The following is a 13,902-nucleotide window of genomic DNA, read 5'->3' as shown; positions in this document are numbered from 1 at the left end:
AAACACTAGGAGGCCGCGTATTCCAATGCACCGGCTCATTCCACTGACGAGCGGAGCGCCGAGTGGTGGCGCTACCCGTCCAGCTGCCCGGTCCCTATGGCTGCGTTCATGGAGGTAGATATCCGCACCGTGCGTTGTTTATTCACATGCAAATCCAATGAGAAGGTCTGTGCTACGCCACTTGAAACGGTGCAGACAACATTGTCCGGAGTACTCGAAGGCAGATTTAGGCCCCAAATTTCTATCGTACCTATCGTTATCATAACAAACTCATCGTCAACCTGAATGGTTATAACATGATTACGGTGTTGAAGGCTTGATATACTCACTAACAAACAGAATAAATGGTATACATGTTGGTTTTCAGTATAACAAGAATCGAAACCAATGTATATGTCCAAACAACTCTTTATTGTTTTACGACCCCTTCAGAGTCAAAAACAAATCCTGGTTTACTCGGGTTGACATTCCATGAATTGAAGAAAATTACTCTTGCTATCTTTTCCTGGACTAAGGAGCCCGCCGCCTAACCAGCTTGATTTTGACGTTAAAGTTTTCTCCTCCTCCTCCTCCTGTTCTTGAATGCAGTTAGACTATACTGCATATCTGAATATCAAGAAGATGTGGCTGTGCGAAATGTACGGAAATATTAGTCCAGGTCTGAACAAACATAGTGTTGCTGTATTTTTACCGTGCACGTGACTCGTTTTGTTCCATAAGCCGGCATCTGATTAGAAGCCTCGTATAAAACCAGCACGCTCCTACAAACACAGTAGGCTATTTGGAACTCAGCCTACAATTGTTTGCGCCCCATAGTGCATGTCGGCATACTTTCATGCCATGACAACGTGAGGTGATGTGATGCAATACTTCTGAGCGTTCGGCAAGGTTACAGAAACTGTTACGTTACATACGATTACCAGGAAACATAATGCCATCTGCCAAAGCCGACAGCTCCAAAAGCCAGGAATTTGTTTTGTCTTGCATTTTCGCTGTTGTCGATAATTAGACTCTGGCTGTTCCCTCTGTTTGGAAGTTAGCTGAATACAGGAGCTGACACCTAGCTCTGACTCTTCGCACTCCACACAGAACTGGCTTCGCAGGAATGGGGTGACGCCGGCAATGTTTCTTCCGGAGCATTAGCAAGAACTATAGGCCTCCTGTGCTGGAGTTTTGGCGACATGCAGCGCTCCTAGTGGTCGACGCCTCTGGGTAGTACAAAAGCAGACAACCCTCACCGCCCTCCATGTGTTTTCAATTACAAGCCAGAGTGAAAGTTGGTTGTACTTAGTTTAATCGCTTCGTGGCGCGTTTAAATGATTGCATACTGTATGAATTAGCGCTTAAAGTAGTTGTAGAGGCTAATTAAAATAATATCCGCTAAAACAAGCCGATTTATCGGCTTTCTTTTGAGCGAGCTGTCGCGGCGTAGGACAGCATCGCCAGGTCAGGCTGTCTAAGTTCCTGATGACCGTTACCGTTCTTTCTTCTTGTGTACAGTCGACAAAGGAACGTTCATGAGTAGCATAAACGTGGAACGCTGCTGGTAACTGCAAAAGGTTGCTTCAGCGGGAGCATGCAAGCGAGCAAACGTAAGACTTGTGCAGCCGACTGAGCTGACACTGCTGGCCTGGCACCGCCTTAAAGAAGAGTGGAAATTTTGTTTTGTATTTTTGCAAACTAATTGATTCTTGCATACTGTTTTACGCCGCACAATTCCCGAATGGCAGGATACATGTATTCTAGCGAGTAGGTGAGGCAATAGCATCAAATAGACAAATTAAGCGCTATTGAAGGACGCAAAACAAGCACCAAATCGCACGCCCGCGGCCTGCAAAGATGTGTACTTCTATATTTGCATAACATAACAGCCGCATACATGCCGCGGGGCACTGAATATTAACACACGATCACCACTGACTCTGTCGGTTATCTTCTAGTGCAGGGGTCGTTGCTAACAATCTGAATGCTGACACGCCAGTTTTGTCCTCAAATGGAGTTAGGCAGTGAGAGAAGAACAGAGAATTGCTCGTTTCCAGTTGAATTGTTCCCCATCTTCACACTTCACCAGATTATTGTCAAATATTATTGGAAATTCGCTATTTCTTTTTTTGTGTGTTCAAAGCCCCCCTCCCCTTCCCACGTGACTTGCCGTCCAGCCTTCCACCGTGTCGGCTGCATGCAACTCGGCCCTACAATGCAAAACATTGCTGACAATCATTGAGCCTATTAAGTGCGAACTGGGAATATTTAATGCAAGAGCGTAATTAAGTGCAGTGAGAGCAAACAAGGAAAGCGAGTGGCCTCTCAGTTCACCCGACCACCTTGTTTTACCGCCACTAATTTCGGAATCGCAAAACAGATTTCACGCTTCTGACGCTCGCTGCATTTTGTCAGTGAGACACGCAACAAAACGGCAAGCTAACGCTGCGCCATGTATTCGTAACGGCGACGCAAACGAGCACTGTTTAATGAAAGTGCACGCATAGTGCCAGGTACGCAAAAGAGCGGCGCACCGCAGCAGGCGCGCCAGCGTTCCGCTGGACTCGCTGGCTTTTTAAAGCGCGATTATCGCTGATTGCGTCCCTCTTATTTTTTGATCGGCTGTTGTTGAAAAGTCCTTGTCACCTAGAGTATTAGTTTAAACTAGAAGTTTCACTTCAAATGGTCAGCGAACCTGCGAGTGGGAGAGCGTCGTCACCTTCCCGACACTTTCGTCGGCGCTGTAAACGTAGTTAGCGCTGCAAAGCTTCTTCTCCTAATGCCAAGTTGATCGCCGGAAGAGACCAGACTCGTCGGGGATGGGCTGGCGACCATGTCGCAAAACATTCGGGAACATCGAGCTCATTTTGCTTCTGTCAACAGGTGATCCTTCAAACCTGTCATCGGACCACGCAAGAAGGCTTCGCGGTGGGAAGCAACCGTTGCAACCATCCGAAGAGTCAATATCGTGTCCCACATTCACCCAGGTTTCATCAAGGTAGTTGGTTTTTCGATCTTCCATCCTCCAACGGGTAATGTCGTAGAGGTACATCTGCTACCAGGCAACAATGTCGTCCCTCTCCATCAGCACCGAGTTCCAGCTGCGCTTGTAATAACTGAACCCGATGTCATTCAGTAGGTGGCGCACAGCCTATGCCTTGCGGGTAGTAACATCGCCGCTAGCATTGACATCCACAACAATTGCCTTCACTGTTGGCATCTCATTGCGCCAAAAAGGCGATGCACGGACGAGCGCAATCCACACTTTGTGAAGTTGTCGTACATTTCTGTGCGTCGTCTCATTCCAGCGCTTCACGGGTGGTTTCTGGAGGACGTCGCAACATTTCCATCGTTATTTTTCATCTCCTTCTTTACCTCCATCACGGAGCACACGCTGACTCTAAGAAGATCGCTCAATGTCACGACCGTTTCTTTAATGCTGCGCTTTGGGTGAAAGTGCCGCAAGTGAACATACACATTTCGGATCATCTCCCGCCTGTTGCTAGATTACACGGCTGTTTTGTTTTTCGTATACATACCATTGGTGTGGATGGCAACACACCACAGTCCTCAGTCCAAAACGATAAAGCACATCCAGGTGCGTCTTCTTTGGGCTCCATGGCAGAAAAGGGAACTGGCAGTGCATAAAACCAGACGCAAGCGGTTGAGGGAAAACCAGAAGAGCAGAAATTCACCATCAGCAATAAAGTTGAAACTCACTACTGCAGCTCACAAATAAGCCATTTCATGTGTTGCAATATAACGGGCAGATAAAGAGTTTTTGCAGAGGTTTTTGCCTCCCTTCAAAATGAAGGCATCCTGAAGAACTACTTTTCGGCACGGACGCACTCACAAAAGCTTGGTTCCGAGACAGACAGCTGCGACGTCACATTGATAGGGCAACACCATTGGGTCGAAGGGAATTTTCTCACTGCGCAACGCCGCGTTTTTTTTTACTTGTATCCGAGTGTAATGGCCTTTCATGGGAGAGTTTTATTTCTCTATTTCAGTACATAAGTGAAATATATCTAAAATAAGCAAACTGGACTGTAGTGCACATGTCCATGTATTAAAACTTTTCGTATTGGTGCTAGATGGTTTTTAAGCCTGTGTGTCATCAAGTCGTAATTCAGATATGAATGTTAACACGTCCGCTTTTCTGATGGAGGCAAAAAGCAAAAACGGCCGTGTGTACGAGATTTTAGCGCATGTTAAAGATCCCCAGGTGGTCAAAATGAATCCGGAGCCCTCCACTACGGGCGCGCCTCATTGCCTGCATTGTGTCGGCGCGTTAAACCCTACACTACAATCAATCAATGTTAACACGTGAGCCCCCCTTAAGTTGGACATCAAATCCGTTATTAGTGGGCTAGCCATGTATGCCGTTCAAAAAAAGTTATGGTCTCATCTCCGATTGACTGAAATGTGATCCTTATTTGGGTTAACAGAAACAACCAGAGTGCAAGAATTTCCACCAGGGTATAAACTTTATTGATACAGGAACTTCATTTAACAGCTGGGGAAGCTGTTCATTGCTTTCAAATTGCAACATGCAGCTTGCACCTGCAGGTGGGCCGCAACTATCAACTGAATTCGGGAAAATGCAAAGGAAAACAGTGACATGCAGTGTTCATCTCTGATAGTTGCCATTACATGTCAAGCATTCTTTTGTGTATGAGTATTCATCCAGAGATATGGGGCTCCTAGTACCGTCAATCAGGAAAAAAGGGGGGCTGTAGAGCATGTAGTGGGGGTGTGCGTGTGTGTGTGTTGCACGTTTTTCTGACCACAGCTTTCATGATGTATTTGATATCACTTGTAACTGGAGACCAAATAGTCAGATAGGCAAGCCTGTGAATTCAGGATTATGCTTTGCACTAAAAAATTGTTAGATGCATCTTTTTCAGGAAAAAGTTTCAGATACCACATGTTTTTTATGCCAACACTGCAGTCATTTCAGTCATATTGCACTTCTATATTTGCTAGTTTTACCAACAAAGCTTGTGGAGCTAATGGCTTATCCCTGCTGGGAAATTACAACAGAAGAAGATGTACAGCACACCCATAGTGATACGTATGTCTCCTACATCCTGTCTAGTGCAGAAAAGTCTCAAGAATGTGTGCACAGTCCGCAAATGTTTTTGCAGAGTAAGGAAGCAGATCTGTTGAACCATTTATGTGGTTGCAGAACACATGTTTGGTGGGAAAATTGTGTGCATGCTGTCTACATCAAAGAAGCAAAACTAGTGACCGCCTTAGTGCGATTTAGAGTAACTGTTTGAATTTTCACTGGTTTTTGTGCTGTTCATTTCCAGAAAAGACTGCAGCACTGACAAGCACTTTACGTAGTACGCCATCGATGCCTGAAGGCTGCGCCATGACACTGTCTACAGTTGCAGCATGCAGCCAGGATGTATCCTGCAGCCAAAGGACACAAGCAACCATTGCAACAATGGCCATAGGTACCGTCCTTATTTTAACTGCTAGTCTCTCTCCGTTACTGAACATAAATTTTGTTTGCAGGTACCCAGTGCTGTCTTAGGCTACTGACCAGCACAAGCTCCCAAACAGACGAGCAATTTTCAGGTTAGAATTCGAGAAGTTGTTTCCCATGTGAACATTCTAGTGTGAAGTTCCTATCCTACACAGTTGGAAAAAAACTACATCTTTACCGGCTATTGTTAATTATTTAAGCAACTTCATTCTTCTAGCACGTGGTGATATTGTGAAGGTGTGAGGACTTTTCCCACATGTTGAAGTTAAATTACACCAAGCATGCAGCTTCCTTTGGGGCAAAGGTTTTCTGTCAGCCATTGCCTGATGGCATAGTGACCATGCTGCTGGGCTGCTAATGCGAAGGGTTTATTTTTTATTAACGTCAGAAATGGCTGTACAGTTAAACCTCGATATAACGAAGTCGTACTTGGCAACGAAAATTTCGTTAAATCGACACTTTCGTAAAATAGAGTTTTCGATTTTTCTATTTAACCAGTTAATGAGGTTTCAAAACCTTGCCCATCGCCCAGAAACAACTGCTATGTAGTTACCTCTCCACTTAAAGCGAAATTTGTACTAAAACTCGCCGCAAAAATTGTGTGAATCAAGAGCTTCAACACTTAGGCAGGCAATGGAATTCGGATAGCCGACCATAGTTCATGTGCCATTGTAAAACTGGTGCTTTTTCTGCAGCGCCTCATGAAATATGATAGCAGACTAGGTTTCCACTTTTTATTTATTTTTTTTTTTTGTTTCGGTCACTACTAAACGCCGCTGTTAGTCAATTGAACCCGCGTCCATGCCCCGTGAACTTCACCCCGGCTAGATGCTGGTTCAAAGTTACGCCCTTTTTTTGTCCGTTCAGTGGTAGGCTTGGGCACGGCATTGAAGGGTGCGGCGGGCCAACAGCGGAACTGTGCTATGAAACATTCGAAAGACTTTCTTCATGCACAAAGGCTATGCAGTATGGGCGCGTGATGCAACCATGACACTCAGAGAGAGAGAGAAACAACTGTATTGAATCGATCTGGCAGTTCAGGGGGAGCGGGTGTGGGAGGGAGACTCTTGCGTGCCCGCTTGCCCCACGGAGGCGGCGGCCGTGCTGCGAGCCCGAAGGCGAGCACCGGTCGTCTCACGCTCCTAGGGGAACGTGGCACATGCTGGACCTTGTCTCTGTGGGTAGTCTTGCTGCTTCTTCGTTGTGGTGTTCCATGTCTTCGTCCTAGCCCCGCGTTCACCCTATCCGTTGTCTCGCAAGCGAGACGACGTTCCGGGTTTCTGCCGGTCCAGGAGCTCGAGGACGTGCTGGACGACGGCCCGTTGATTACCGAGTTCTGTGCTGATGAGCTTGCTGCAGATCTCGTCTGGCAACTCGTTGTCTTGGGTGTTGGGTGCAGGGGGCGAGCATTCCCAGAGTATGTGGCTCTGGGTGGCTCGCGCCTTCTTGCACCGTTGGCACGTGTCTGTGTGATATATCTCCGGACAGACGTGTTTCACCCATACCGGAGTCCATATCGCTCTTGCCTGTAGTTGTCGTAGGGTGGTCGCTTCTTTGCGTGTTAGGTCCCGATGAGGCGGTGGGTATCTGTTACGGTTCGCTTTGTACCATTGCAGAACTTCCCCATACGTTGTGATGGCATACTCTTCGCTGTTCTCGTTCTCGGCAGCGGCTTCTGTCGGGTTTGCCTCGCGTATTGCGGGGAGCGATGACGACACTCAAGATAAAGCCATGATTGTGAGTTGAGCGGAGTCCACGCGGATCGCTTCACTGTGTGGAGCAGCGCGGGGCTGCTCCCCACAGGGTGGGCTTTATGTGGCGCTCGTGTGCTGACAGCGCTAACAAGGCTTGCTGTTAAACATTCGCTTGCGCCTGCGTGCCTCCGCAGAATGTCGACGGCATCCATCACTTCGGTAGCCGTCGTTTTCACTGACACTTCCTCAGGCTCTTGTTCGGAACACTTTTCATTCCCTTGGAGTGCTCATGCTGCTTACAAGACTCGCCTAATGGTGCACGAAGTAAAATATTAATGTGGTTATCAGCGAGCACAACCTAGAGCAGCAGCACCGTCAGCAAGGACGCGTAGAAAAAACTTGGAAGTTAGCTTTGGCAGCCTAAGCATAGAGGGCGCTGGCGTAGGCAACGATGGAGACGTCAAAATGGGGGCCGCACTGTTAAACCGTCCATGACCACTAGCGGTTTGCGCAGCTTCTTTCATCGCTTTTAATTGTTGTCAACCACATAATTCACTGCTTTTCTCTCATTTTCGTCTTCTAAGAGTTAATGTTAGTACTGAATGTTTTTAATGTAGGCTCTGAGAGGCAAAATAAAACGTGCCTCGACCGGAATTTCGTTGTTCTTTTCTCGCCATTAATTCGTTAAATTGGAAGTGCCGCACGAAATTACTTCGTAAAATCGAGATAAAAATACATGCATTGAGCAAAATTTTGATAGAAAACCTGCAAAAATTTATTATATCATAAATTTCGCTAAATCGAGGTTTATATCGAGGTTCAACTGTAGTAATATGGTTGTGGACCTTGATAATGCTGTTTGACAGTCTAGCACTAACCCTAACGGGTTAAACTTGAACTGTTTTTTTTTTACATATCAGATATAAAATCCTATTACTTGCTAGTGGCAGACGTGTTGTAGCCCTGGCTTGCTGTACCATCAGTGTGCCTTTGTCGTGCAGTGCTTTTAGGTTACCGTTCTATCTGGCAAAAAAAAAATTAAAAAAACATTGGTAACAGCATGTTCACTTTATTTTTGTTTTTCGATTTGTGATCAATAGAAAATAGACACGGCTTGTCCATGACAGCACTGGCACTCAGTCGCCACTCCAGCTGCCATTTCCGCAAACCTGTCATAGTAGTTGTGTTTGGTTTGACTGTTTTTTTTTTTACTTGTGTTATAGCAGCTGTGCTTGGTTTGGCTTTTTTCGCTCACTTGTGTTATTCATTGAGGCAATGCTGCGGCGAAAGCCATCGTTCTTTTATGCCTTTTAAGTGTGTAGGCATCTCTATTGTGAATCAGAAAACCCTTCAGTTTGTCTGTCCATACTGCTGGATGTGTTTCATGGTCACATCATAATAAAATGGCAATGTAATAAAATACACGTAATGGTTAGGACATAAGCTGGTAACAAAGAAAATTTGCAGTATTTTTTTTGAAACTGTGGCTTGTAAACTTGGCTGCAGACATCTTACAACACTGCGTTTTTGTTCTTCTAAGTAGCTCAAAAAAGATCAATCTTTTTCGTGTTCCATGACCACGGCAATGTGGCATTGCAGGTTTCAAGTGACAGAAACGAGCTTTCCTGTCCATTGCATCGCTGTGTAGCAATTTCCTTTCGTAACCATAGCAACATGGCCTTCCAGGTGCAATAATACCTGTTTTTGTTACAAGGAAAGGTTCCCGCACTTACTGCGCACCCTCAAGACTGTTTATGTCACCAGTATGCGTTGTGTTGCCGTTCCGAGCAGTTTGCCCTCCTTGAAGTGCTTACGTCAAAAAAGCGCAATTGTTCTCTGCAAATTTGTGCCAGTCAGTGCTGTTACTGCAGTAACATGGGGACGAATCCCCTTGCTCATTGTAATGCAACTTCATTGCCATTGAAGAATAATTTTGTGAAGCACAAAATAAGAGGCCATACATAAGATATAACTAATGCTGTTTTGTCTAATGTAGAAATCACCCACTTTATTTCACGAATGGCTAGGTCCTCATGATGTTTTAATAATGCGTGAACATTGCTGTCAATCGCAATTCTTTTCTCGTAGTAGTTTATTATAGTCGAACGTAATGGAACATTGTAATGTAATGGCCAGAGATTATATCTGCATCTTTATTTTACTTTTGTTTCAAAATAGCTTGCTTTTTACCAGCTATCTACAGGACCTTTTATAACTTTTGTGGAAAGGTTCCATTCCAAGTAATGTGTGCACCATCTTTGCGCCATTCAAACAAGAGCACTACTGGCTACCCAAACATAGTTAGATGTACATGCTATGTTCCTGCAGGGTGATAGTCCTTGAAAGGTGCTTTTGCTTGCAAGAAAACATTCTGGGTTTCACTAGATAACGTAAATATTATATGCACCCTTAAATAAAGGGAAATGTTGATTTGGACAAACACGGTTAGCATGAGCAAGTTGCACTAGAATCAGAGGTGAGGCTTGCGAAACTTGTGTAGTGAACTTCTGAGTAGGGAACTACTCTTATTAAAGGACTACTGACACTAAATTTTGAAGCTGAGATAACTTCGTAAAGAGATTCCTTTGTATGTGGAGGTATATCCCAGGAAGTTTCAACCATAGCCGTTCAGTACAAATATTTAAAATGCATTTTAATCTTTGCATGCATGATATAGCTCAGATCGGATATCTTTTTGGCGTTGGAATCAGCATGACGCACTCGGTGCCTCCAGTGCCTTGCCCCACGGTGCCGATGTCAGGACTCCCATTACATAGACAGCTTCTTGCTGCTGTTGATGTGTGCGGCTCCATAACAGGGTTGTTCTGTCACGGCAGCTGCCTCAGTGTTCATTTCGCCAAAACCGAAACTGTCTTGAACATACAAGGCTGTTAGTATTAAAGTGGACTATATATGTGCCATTCTGTGATGACTGGGATGGCAGGCATACATATCAGTCAAAAACATAACATGAAAACTTTGTGTGAGTGCGCCTGAAAGAAAATTAAAAAAAGAAAACAGGTGAATACATGGCTTTCATCAGCAAATGAGCACCTGTATGCAGCCTTCTTCTCTCAAAAATGTCACGGCATATTGTAATAAATGCGCTGCACTATCATTAGAGTAGACCATCATTGAAGTGAACCTAAGACAAATTCATACTTAACAGGAATAACCAAGTTTGCTTTTGTCCAACATAAAAAGGTTCAAGGTGACTGCTTTGGATATCTCACCATATTCATTTGCCTCAATAATTTGCACAAGCCTACTTTTTTAGCTTTTCCTCTAGTAGTCAAGCATTTATTGCGAGCGTCCAAGCCTTTACAAGTGTAATAGTGCATGAGGATATAGTGCTGAGCCAAAAAGTTCTCCCTAAATGCTTTAATAATGCCCTGACATTGTGCAGTCTTGTCTGGAGGCAAATGCATATGGTGCATTTAAGTACAGAGCCTCTCTAAGGATTTGTTGAGTACTGGTAGATTTTGGCTGCCATAACCATGCGTTCTTCTTAGTTCTAGAGCTGGAGAATGCCCAATCTGCTGGTTTGGGAAAATTTCCTGCTTCACAAGGTGGTACAGACATTGTGGCGAAGGCTGGTCCTCACACCTGCTCCTGCCAACCGCATTCTGACAACGCAGGGTAGGTTACAAGGGAGTGCTGCCATGCTGTTGTTTGTCGAACTAAACACTCCTGAATAGGTACTCATTTTTCTCAGTTCAAAAATCTCGTGTATCTAGTTTGAGGTGGTCTTCTAAAAATAAAAATTGAAGTGAAGCAAGGGGCTTGCTGAACACTGGCTTACACGTTTTGCAGTTCTCATATAATCCTACTGAGAATTTCTAAATGCCAAGTTAGGAAACATTTTCTTTTATGAATAATAACGATCTAAATTAGACATGCTGAAGATTGCAACGACTGCGGACTTTTTCTTTTTACAGGTGCCTTCAGGGCCGAAGCATTTAGAGTGGAGTGGGTTTTAAGATTCATGAACTAAAGCTTACAGTGCATATTAAGCAATCATACAAAAAGGAGGAATTGTGCGAGAACACATCATAAAAAAAGTTCACAAATTCTGCGCACAAATGGTTAATAACTACAAGAAGCCAACATTGCTTTTACGCTAAAGATCAAGCCAACACAAGAGGAAATTAGCAATAATTCTTGGTTATTAGAGTGGTTTTGATTACTAATAACTGATCGGAAAGCATCATTGTTTACAATAGTCGCAGTTGCTGACGGATGGCCATTCCAGTCACGTGATGTTCGTGGAATGAATGAACATGCGTACGAATGCGTGTGACTCATAGAGATGGCAACTTTGTGGACATGATCACAACATGATGATACGTAGTTTGGGGGAGAAATTAGGTTGTTGCTTACTGTGGGATTGCAGTGTCTCTCTTGCTTTTTCGTATAAATTACATGGTACTAAAAGACGTGATCTATATTTTCACACGATTCGGAGATGCTCGACAAAATTGGTGTTAGAGAACTGGGTCAGGTATGAAAAGCATGGAATTCAGTGCTTGCCAGCCTTAAAATCAATCCCAAGATTATTTGGTTCTCTGGTGTCATATGCAGCATGTCAACAGTTAGGTCAAGGTGGACACCCCTTTTTTGTACATGCTCAGTACCACTGGATGCATTTTATGCCATTGCAAGGAAAAACATCCTCCTTTTTCATCTGCCAAGCATAGATATTGTCTTCATTTTGTCTGAACTTGTTCCCTGTGGCAGTTTCAAATGCTCCTTGCAGTTTGTATGAAAGGCAGTTCCTTACTTTTGAAGTCTTGACATTCTGCATAGTGTGGATGTTGTGTTGTGCCTGTTGGGATTAAGTGCTTAACACGCAGTGCACTGCATGAACATAACAAGAAAAGGCCATGTAATTTAAAACCCAGATATGTCTATGAATACCCCTATATACTATGCATCCTGTAGATCCTGAGTAGCTGCTGCGGTCTTTATTAGTACATACAGCAAAAACCGTGCCTGACATGGTCACTGATTCAGCTGTTTTTTCTGAAGCTGTTGCACTGGTTGTTAGAAGGGCAGTGGTGATGAAACAGTTGCAGACGTGCTTAGAACGCTCAAGGAACGAGCGCTGGTCTGTTAGCAGTGCTTTTTCTTGTAACCCGCATGGCATTCTTCCACTCTGTGAGCTGTCTTCACAGAGTTACCCCTCACTGCTGCGATTTTTGGGGATGAGTCTTCGAGCACTCTTGTGTTAAAAAGACCTTACATTTCTACCAATGAATGCTTTTTCTTTTTCCTTCCCGCCTGGAAGCACTGTTATAGCCATTGTCTTTGGCAACATTGGGGGCACTGCATGGTTTGTTTGTCACAGCAGATCCACCCTCTCTTTTTGCTTTCTGTTGTGATGATTTGTTTGAAGCAGCTATCGAATCATGATTGCTAGAACTGAAAGGAAGCTGGCCAATAGCTGCTACATCGCTTTAGGGATGCAATTCAAATATTCCACAAGTACAAAGTCTGGGAAAGAGAACAATCTTGTGTGCAAGTTTCCAAGTTTTCTATGAGCACAGAGGAGTAATTTTTGGCTGAGGTACTTCGGGATGTCCTATTCTAAGTAATGGGTGTTTGTTAACTACGTTTTGAAAGCACTAAGTATCTAGAAAAAAGATGCTGCAGGGTCCCTGCAAAAATCTTCGATTTTCTGTTTTCTTTATAAATGCTCAAAAACATTGATACCTCATACATCGTAGGGACCCCTTTTACAACTCATTCCTGAATTCAGGGGTCCCACCCGTATATTTTCACGCAGATGTATTTATTTCTAATGCAATAAACTTGAACTTTAACTTGTTGCAATAATCCTGGGCGCTAGTTGCCTTACTACACTCGTGCAAGAAAAGGAGGAGTCTCGTCAGCTGTACCACAAGGGCTTATTTTGGCATCACAAGATGGCTGTTAGGGGGCACTATATAAATGCATGACAATAGTGAAAGCAGGCTGCAATCGCACTCCATTATAAAATGTGGAGACACTTGAGTGGTGCAGAAACTTGTCAGCTCAATTGGTGCGACTTGCAAGCATTTTCTTTTTGGGGAAATCATTCAAGCAAACTACTCCTTGCCTGGCATTTGGGTGACAGAAATGCGAGAGTTGGGTGTGCTTCTTTGGTTTACGTATTGTGTAACATTGATTTTTGGTGGCCGCTAGTAAGCAGAAATTTAGTGCATAAAAATAATTTTTTTGCCTATGCCAATATATCTTACCTGCTATCTAAGTTATCTCATCTCAGGTTTGAACATCTATGTTTTATAAGGTCAAGTGTGTTTTGAGCATTGTTTTTGTGCTCTTTTTATCAGAATATTGCATAAGAAAATGATACAAGAGAACAAAAACCCATTGAGACTGAACAGGTGCCTTTTGCCTGAGTGACCCGTCATCTGCAAGAGGGGATTTTTTGAACAAACTTGTACGCATGCTCAAGTTACCTGCATGGCAGAAACTGCTGAAACTGATAAAATAATTAAACGGCCAGATATTGCTGCAGTTTTCCTATGTTGCGTTGTGGGATACTTCCTGATGTAGGGTTAAACACATTTTACTACAGCACCAGAATAAGTGTTCGTAACCCTCCTCCAACCGTAAACTATAAGCGCTCGTGTATGTTGCACAGATGCTTTCTTGGCTGTCTTCTTAATTTTTACTACTGTGGGGAGAAAAAAATCTGTTTTGGTTCTGGCTGGGCACAGTATCCACTGG

At 44.0% G+C, this 13,902-nt stretch overlaps 1 protein-coding gene across 4 annotated transcripts in view; it reads left to right on the top strand.

Annotated features, from left to right (window-relative positions):
• Positions 1-13,902, top strand: part of LOC144158705 (uncharacterized) — a 28,969-nt gene that overhangs the window by 4,565 nt on the left and 10,502 nt on the right. For 2 of the 4 annotated variants that reach the window (XM_077689763.1, XM_077689760.1), the window contains exons 2-4: positions 5,298-5,444; positions 5,506-5,568; positions 10,683-10,809. In XM_077689763.1, the coding sequence (XP_077545889.1) occupies positions 5,298-5,444; positions 5,506-5,568; positions 10,683-10,809 (337 nt within the window). The remainder of the gene's footprint in view (positions 1-5,297; positions 5,445-5,505; positions 5,569-10,682; positions 10,810-13,902) is intronic. The other 2 variants (XM_077689762.1, XM_077689761.1) reach the window with 2 other exon arrangements.

The sequence above is a fragment of the Haemaphysalis longicornis genome, unplaced genomic scaffold, assembly GCF_048455015.1.
Source record: "Haemaphysalis longicornis isolate Haplotype H1 unplaced genomic scaffold, Haemaphysalis longicornis Haplotype H1 scaffold_10, whole genome shotgun sequence".
Lineage (NCBI taxonomy): Eukaryota > Metazoa > Arthropoda > Arachnida > Ixodida > Ixodidae > Haemaphysalis > Haemaphysalis longicornis.
This window is presented reverse-complemented; position numbering and strand designations above follow the sequence as displayed.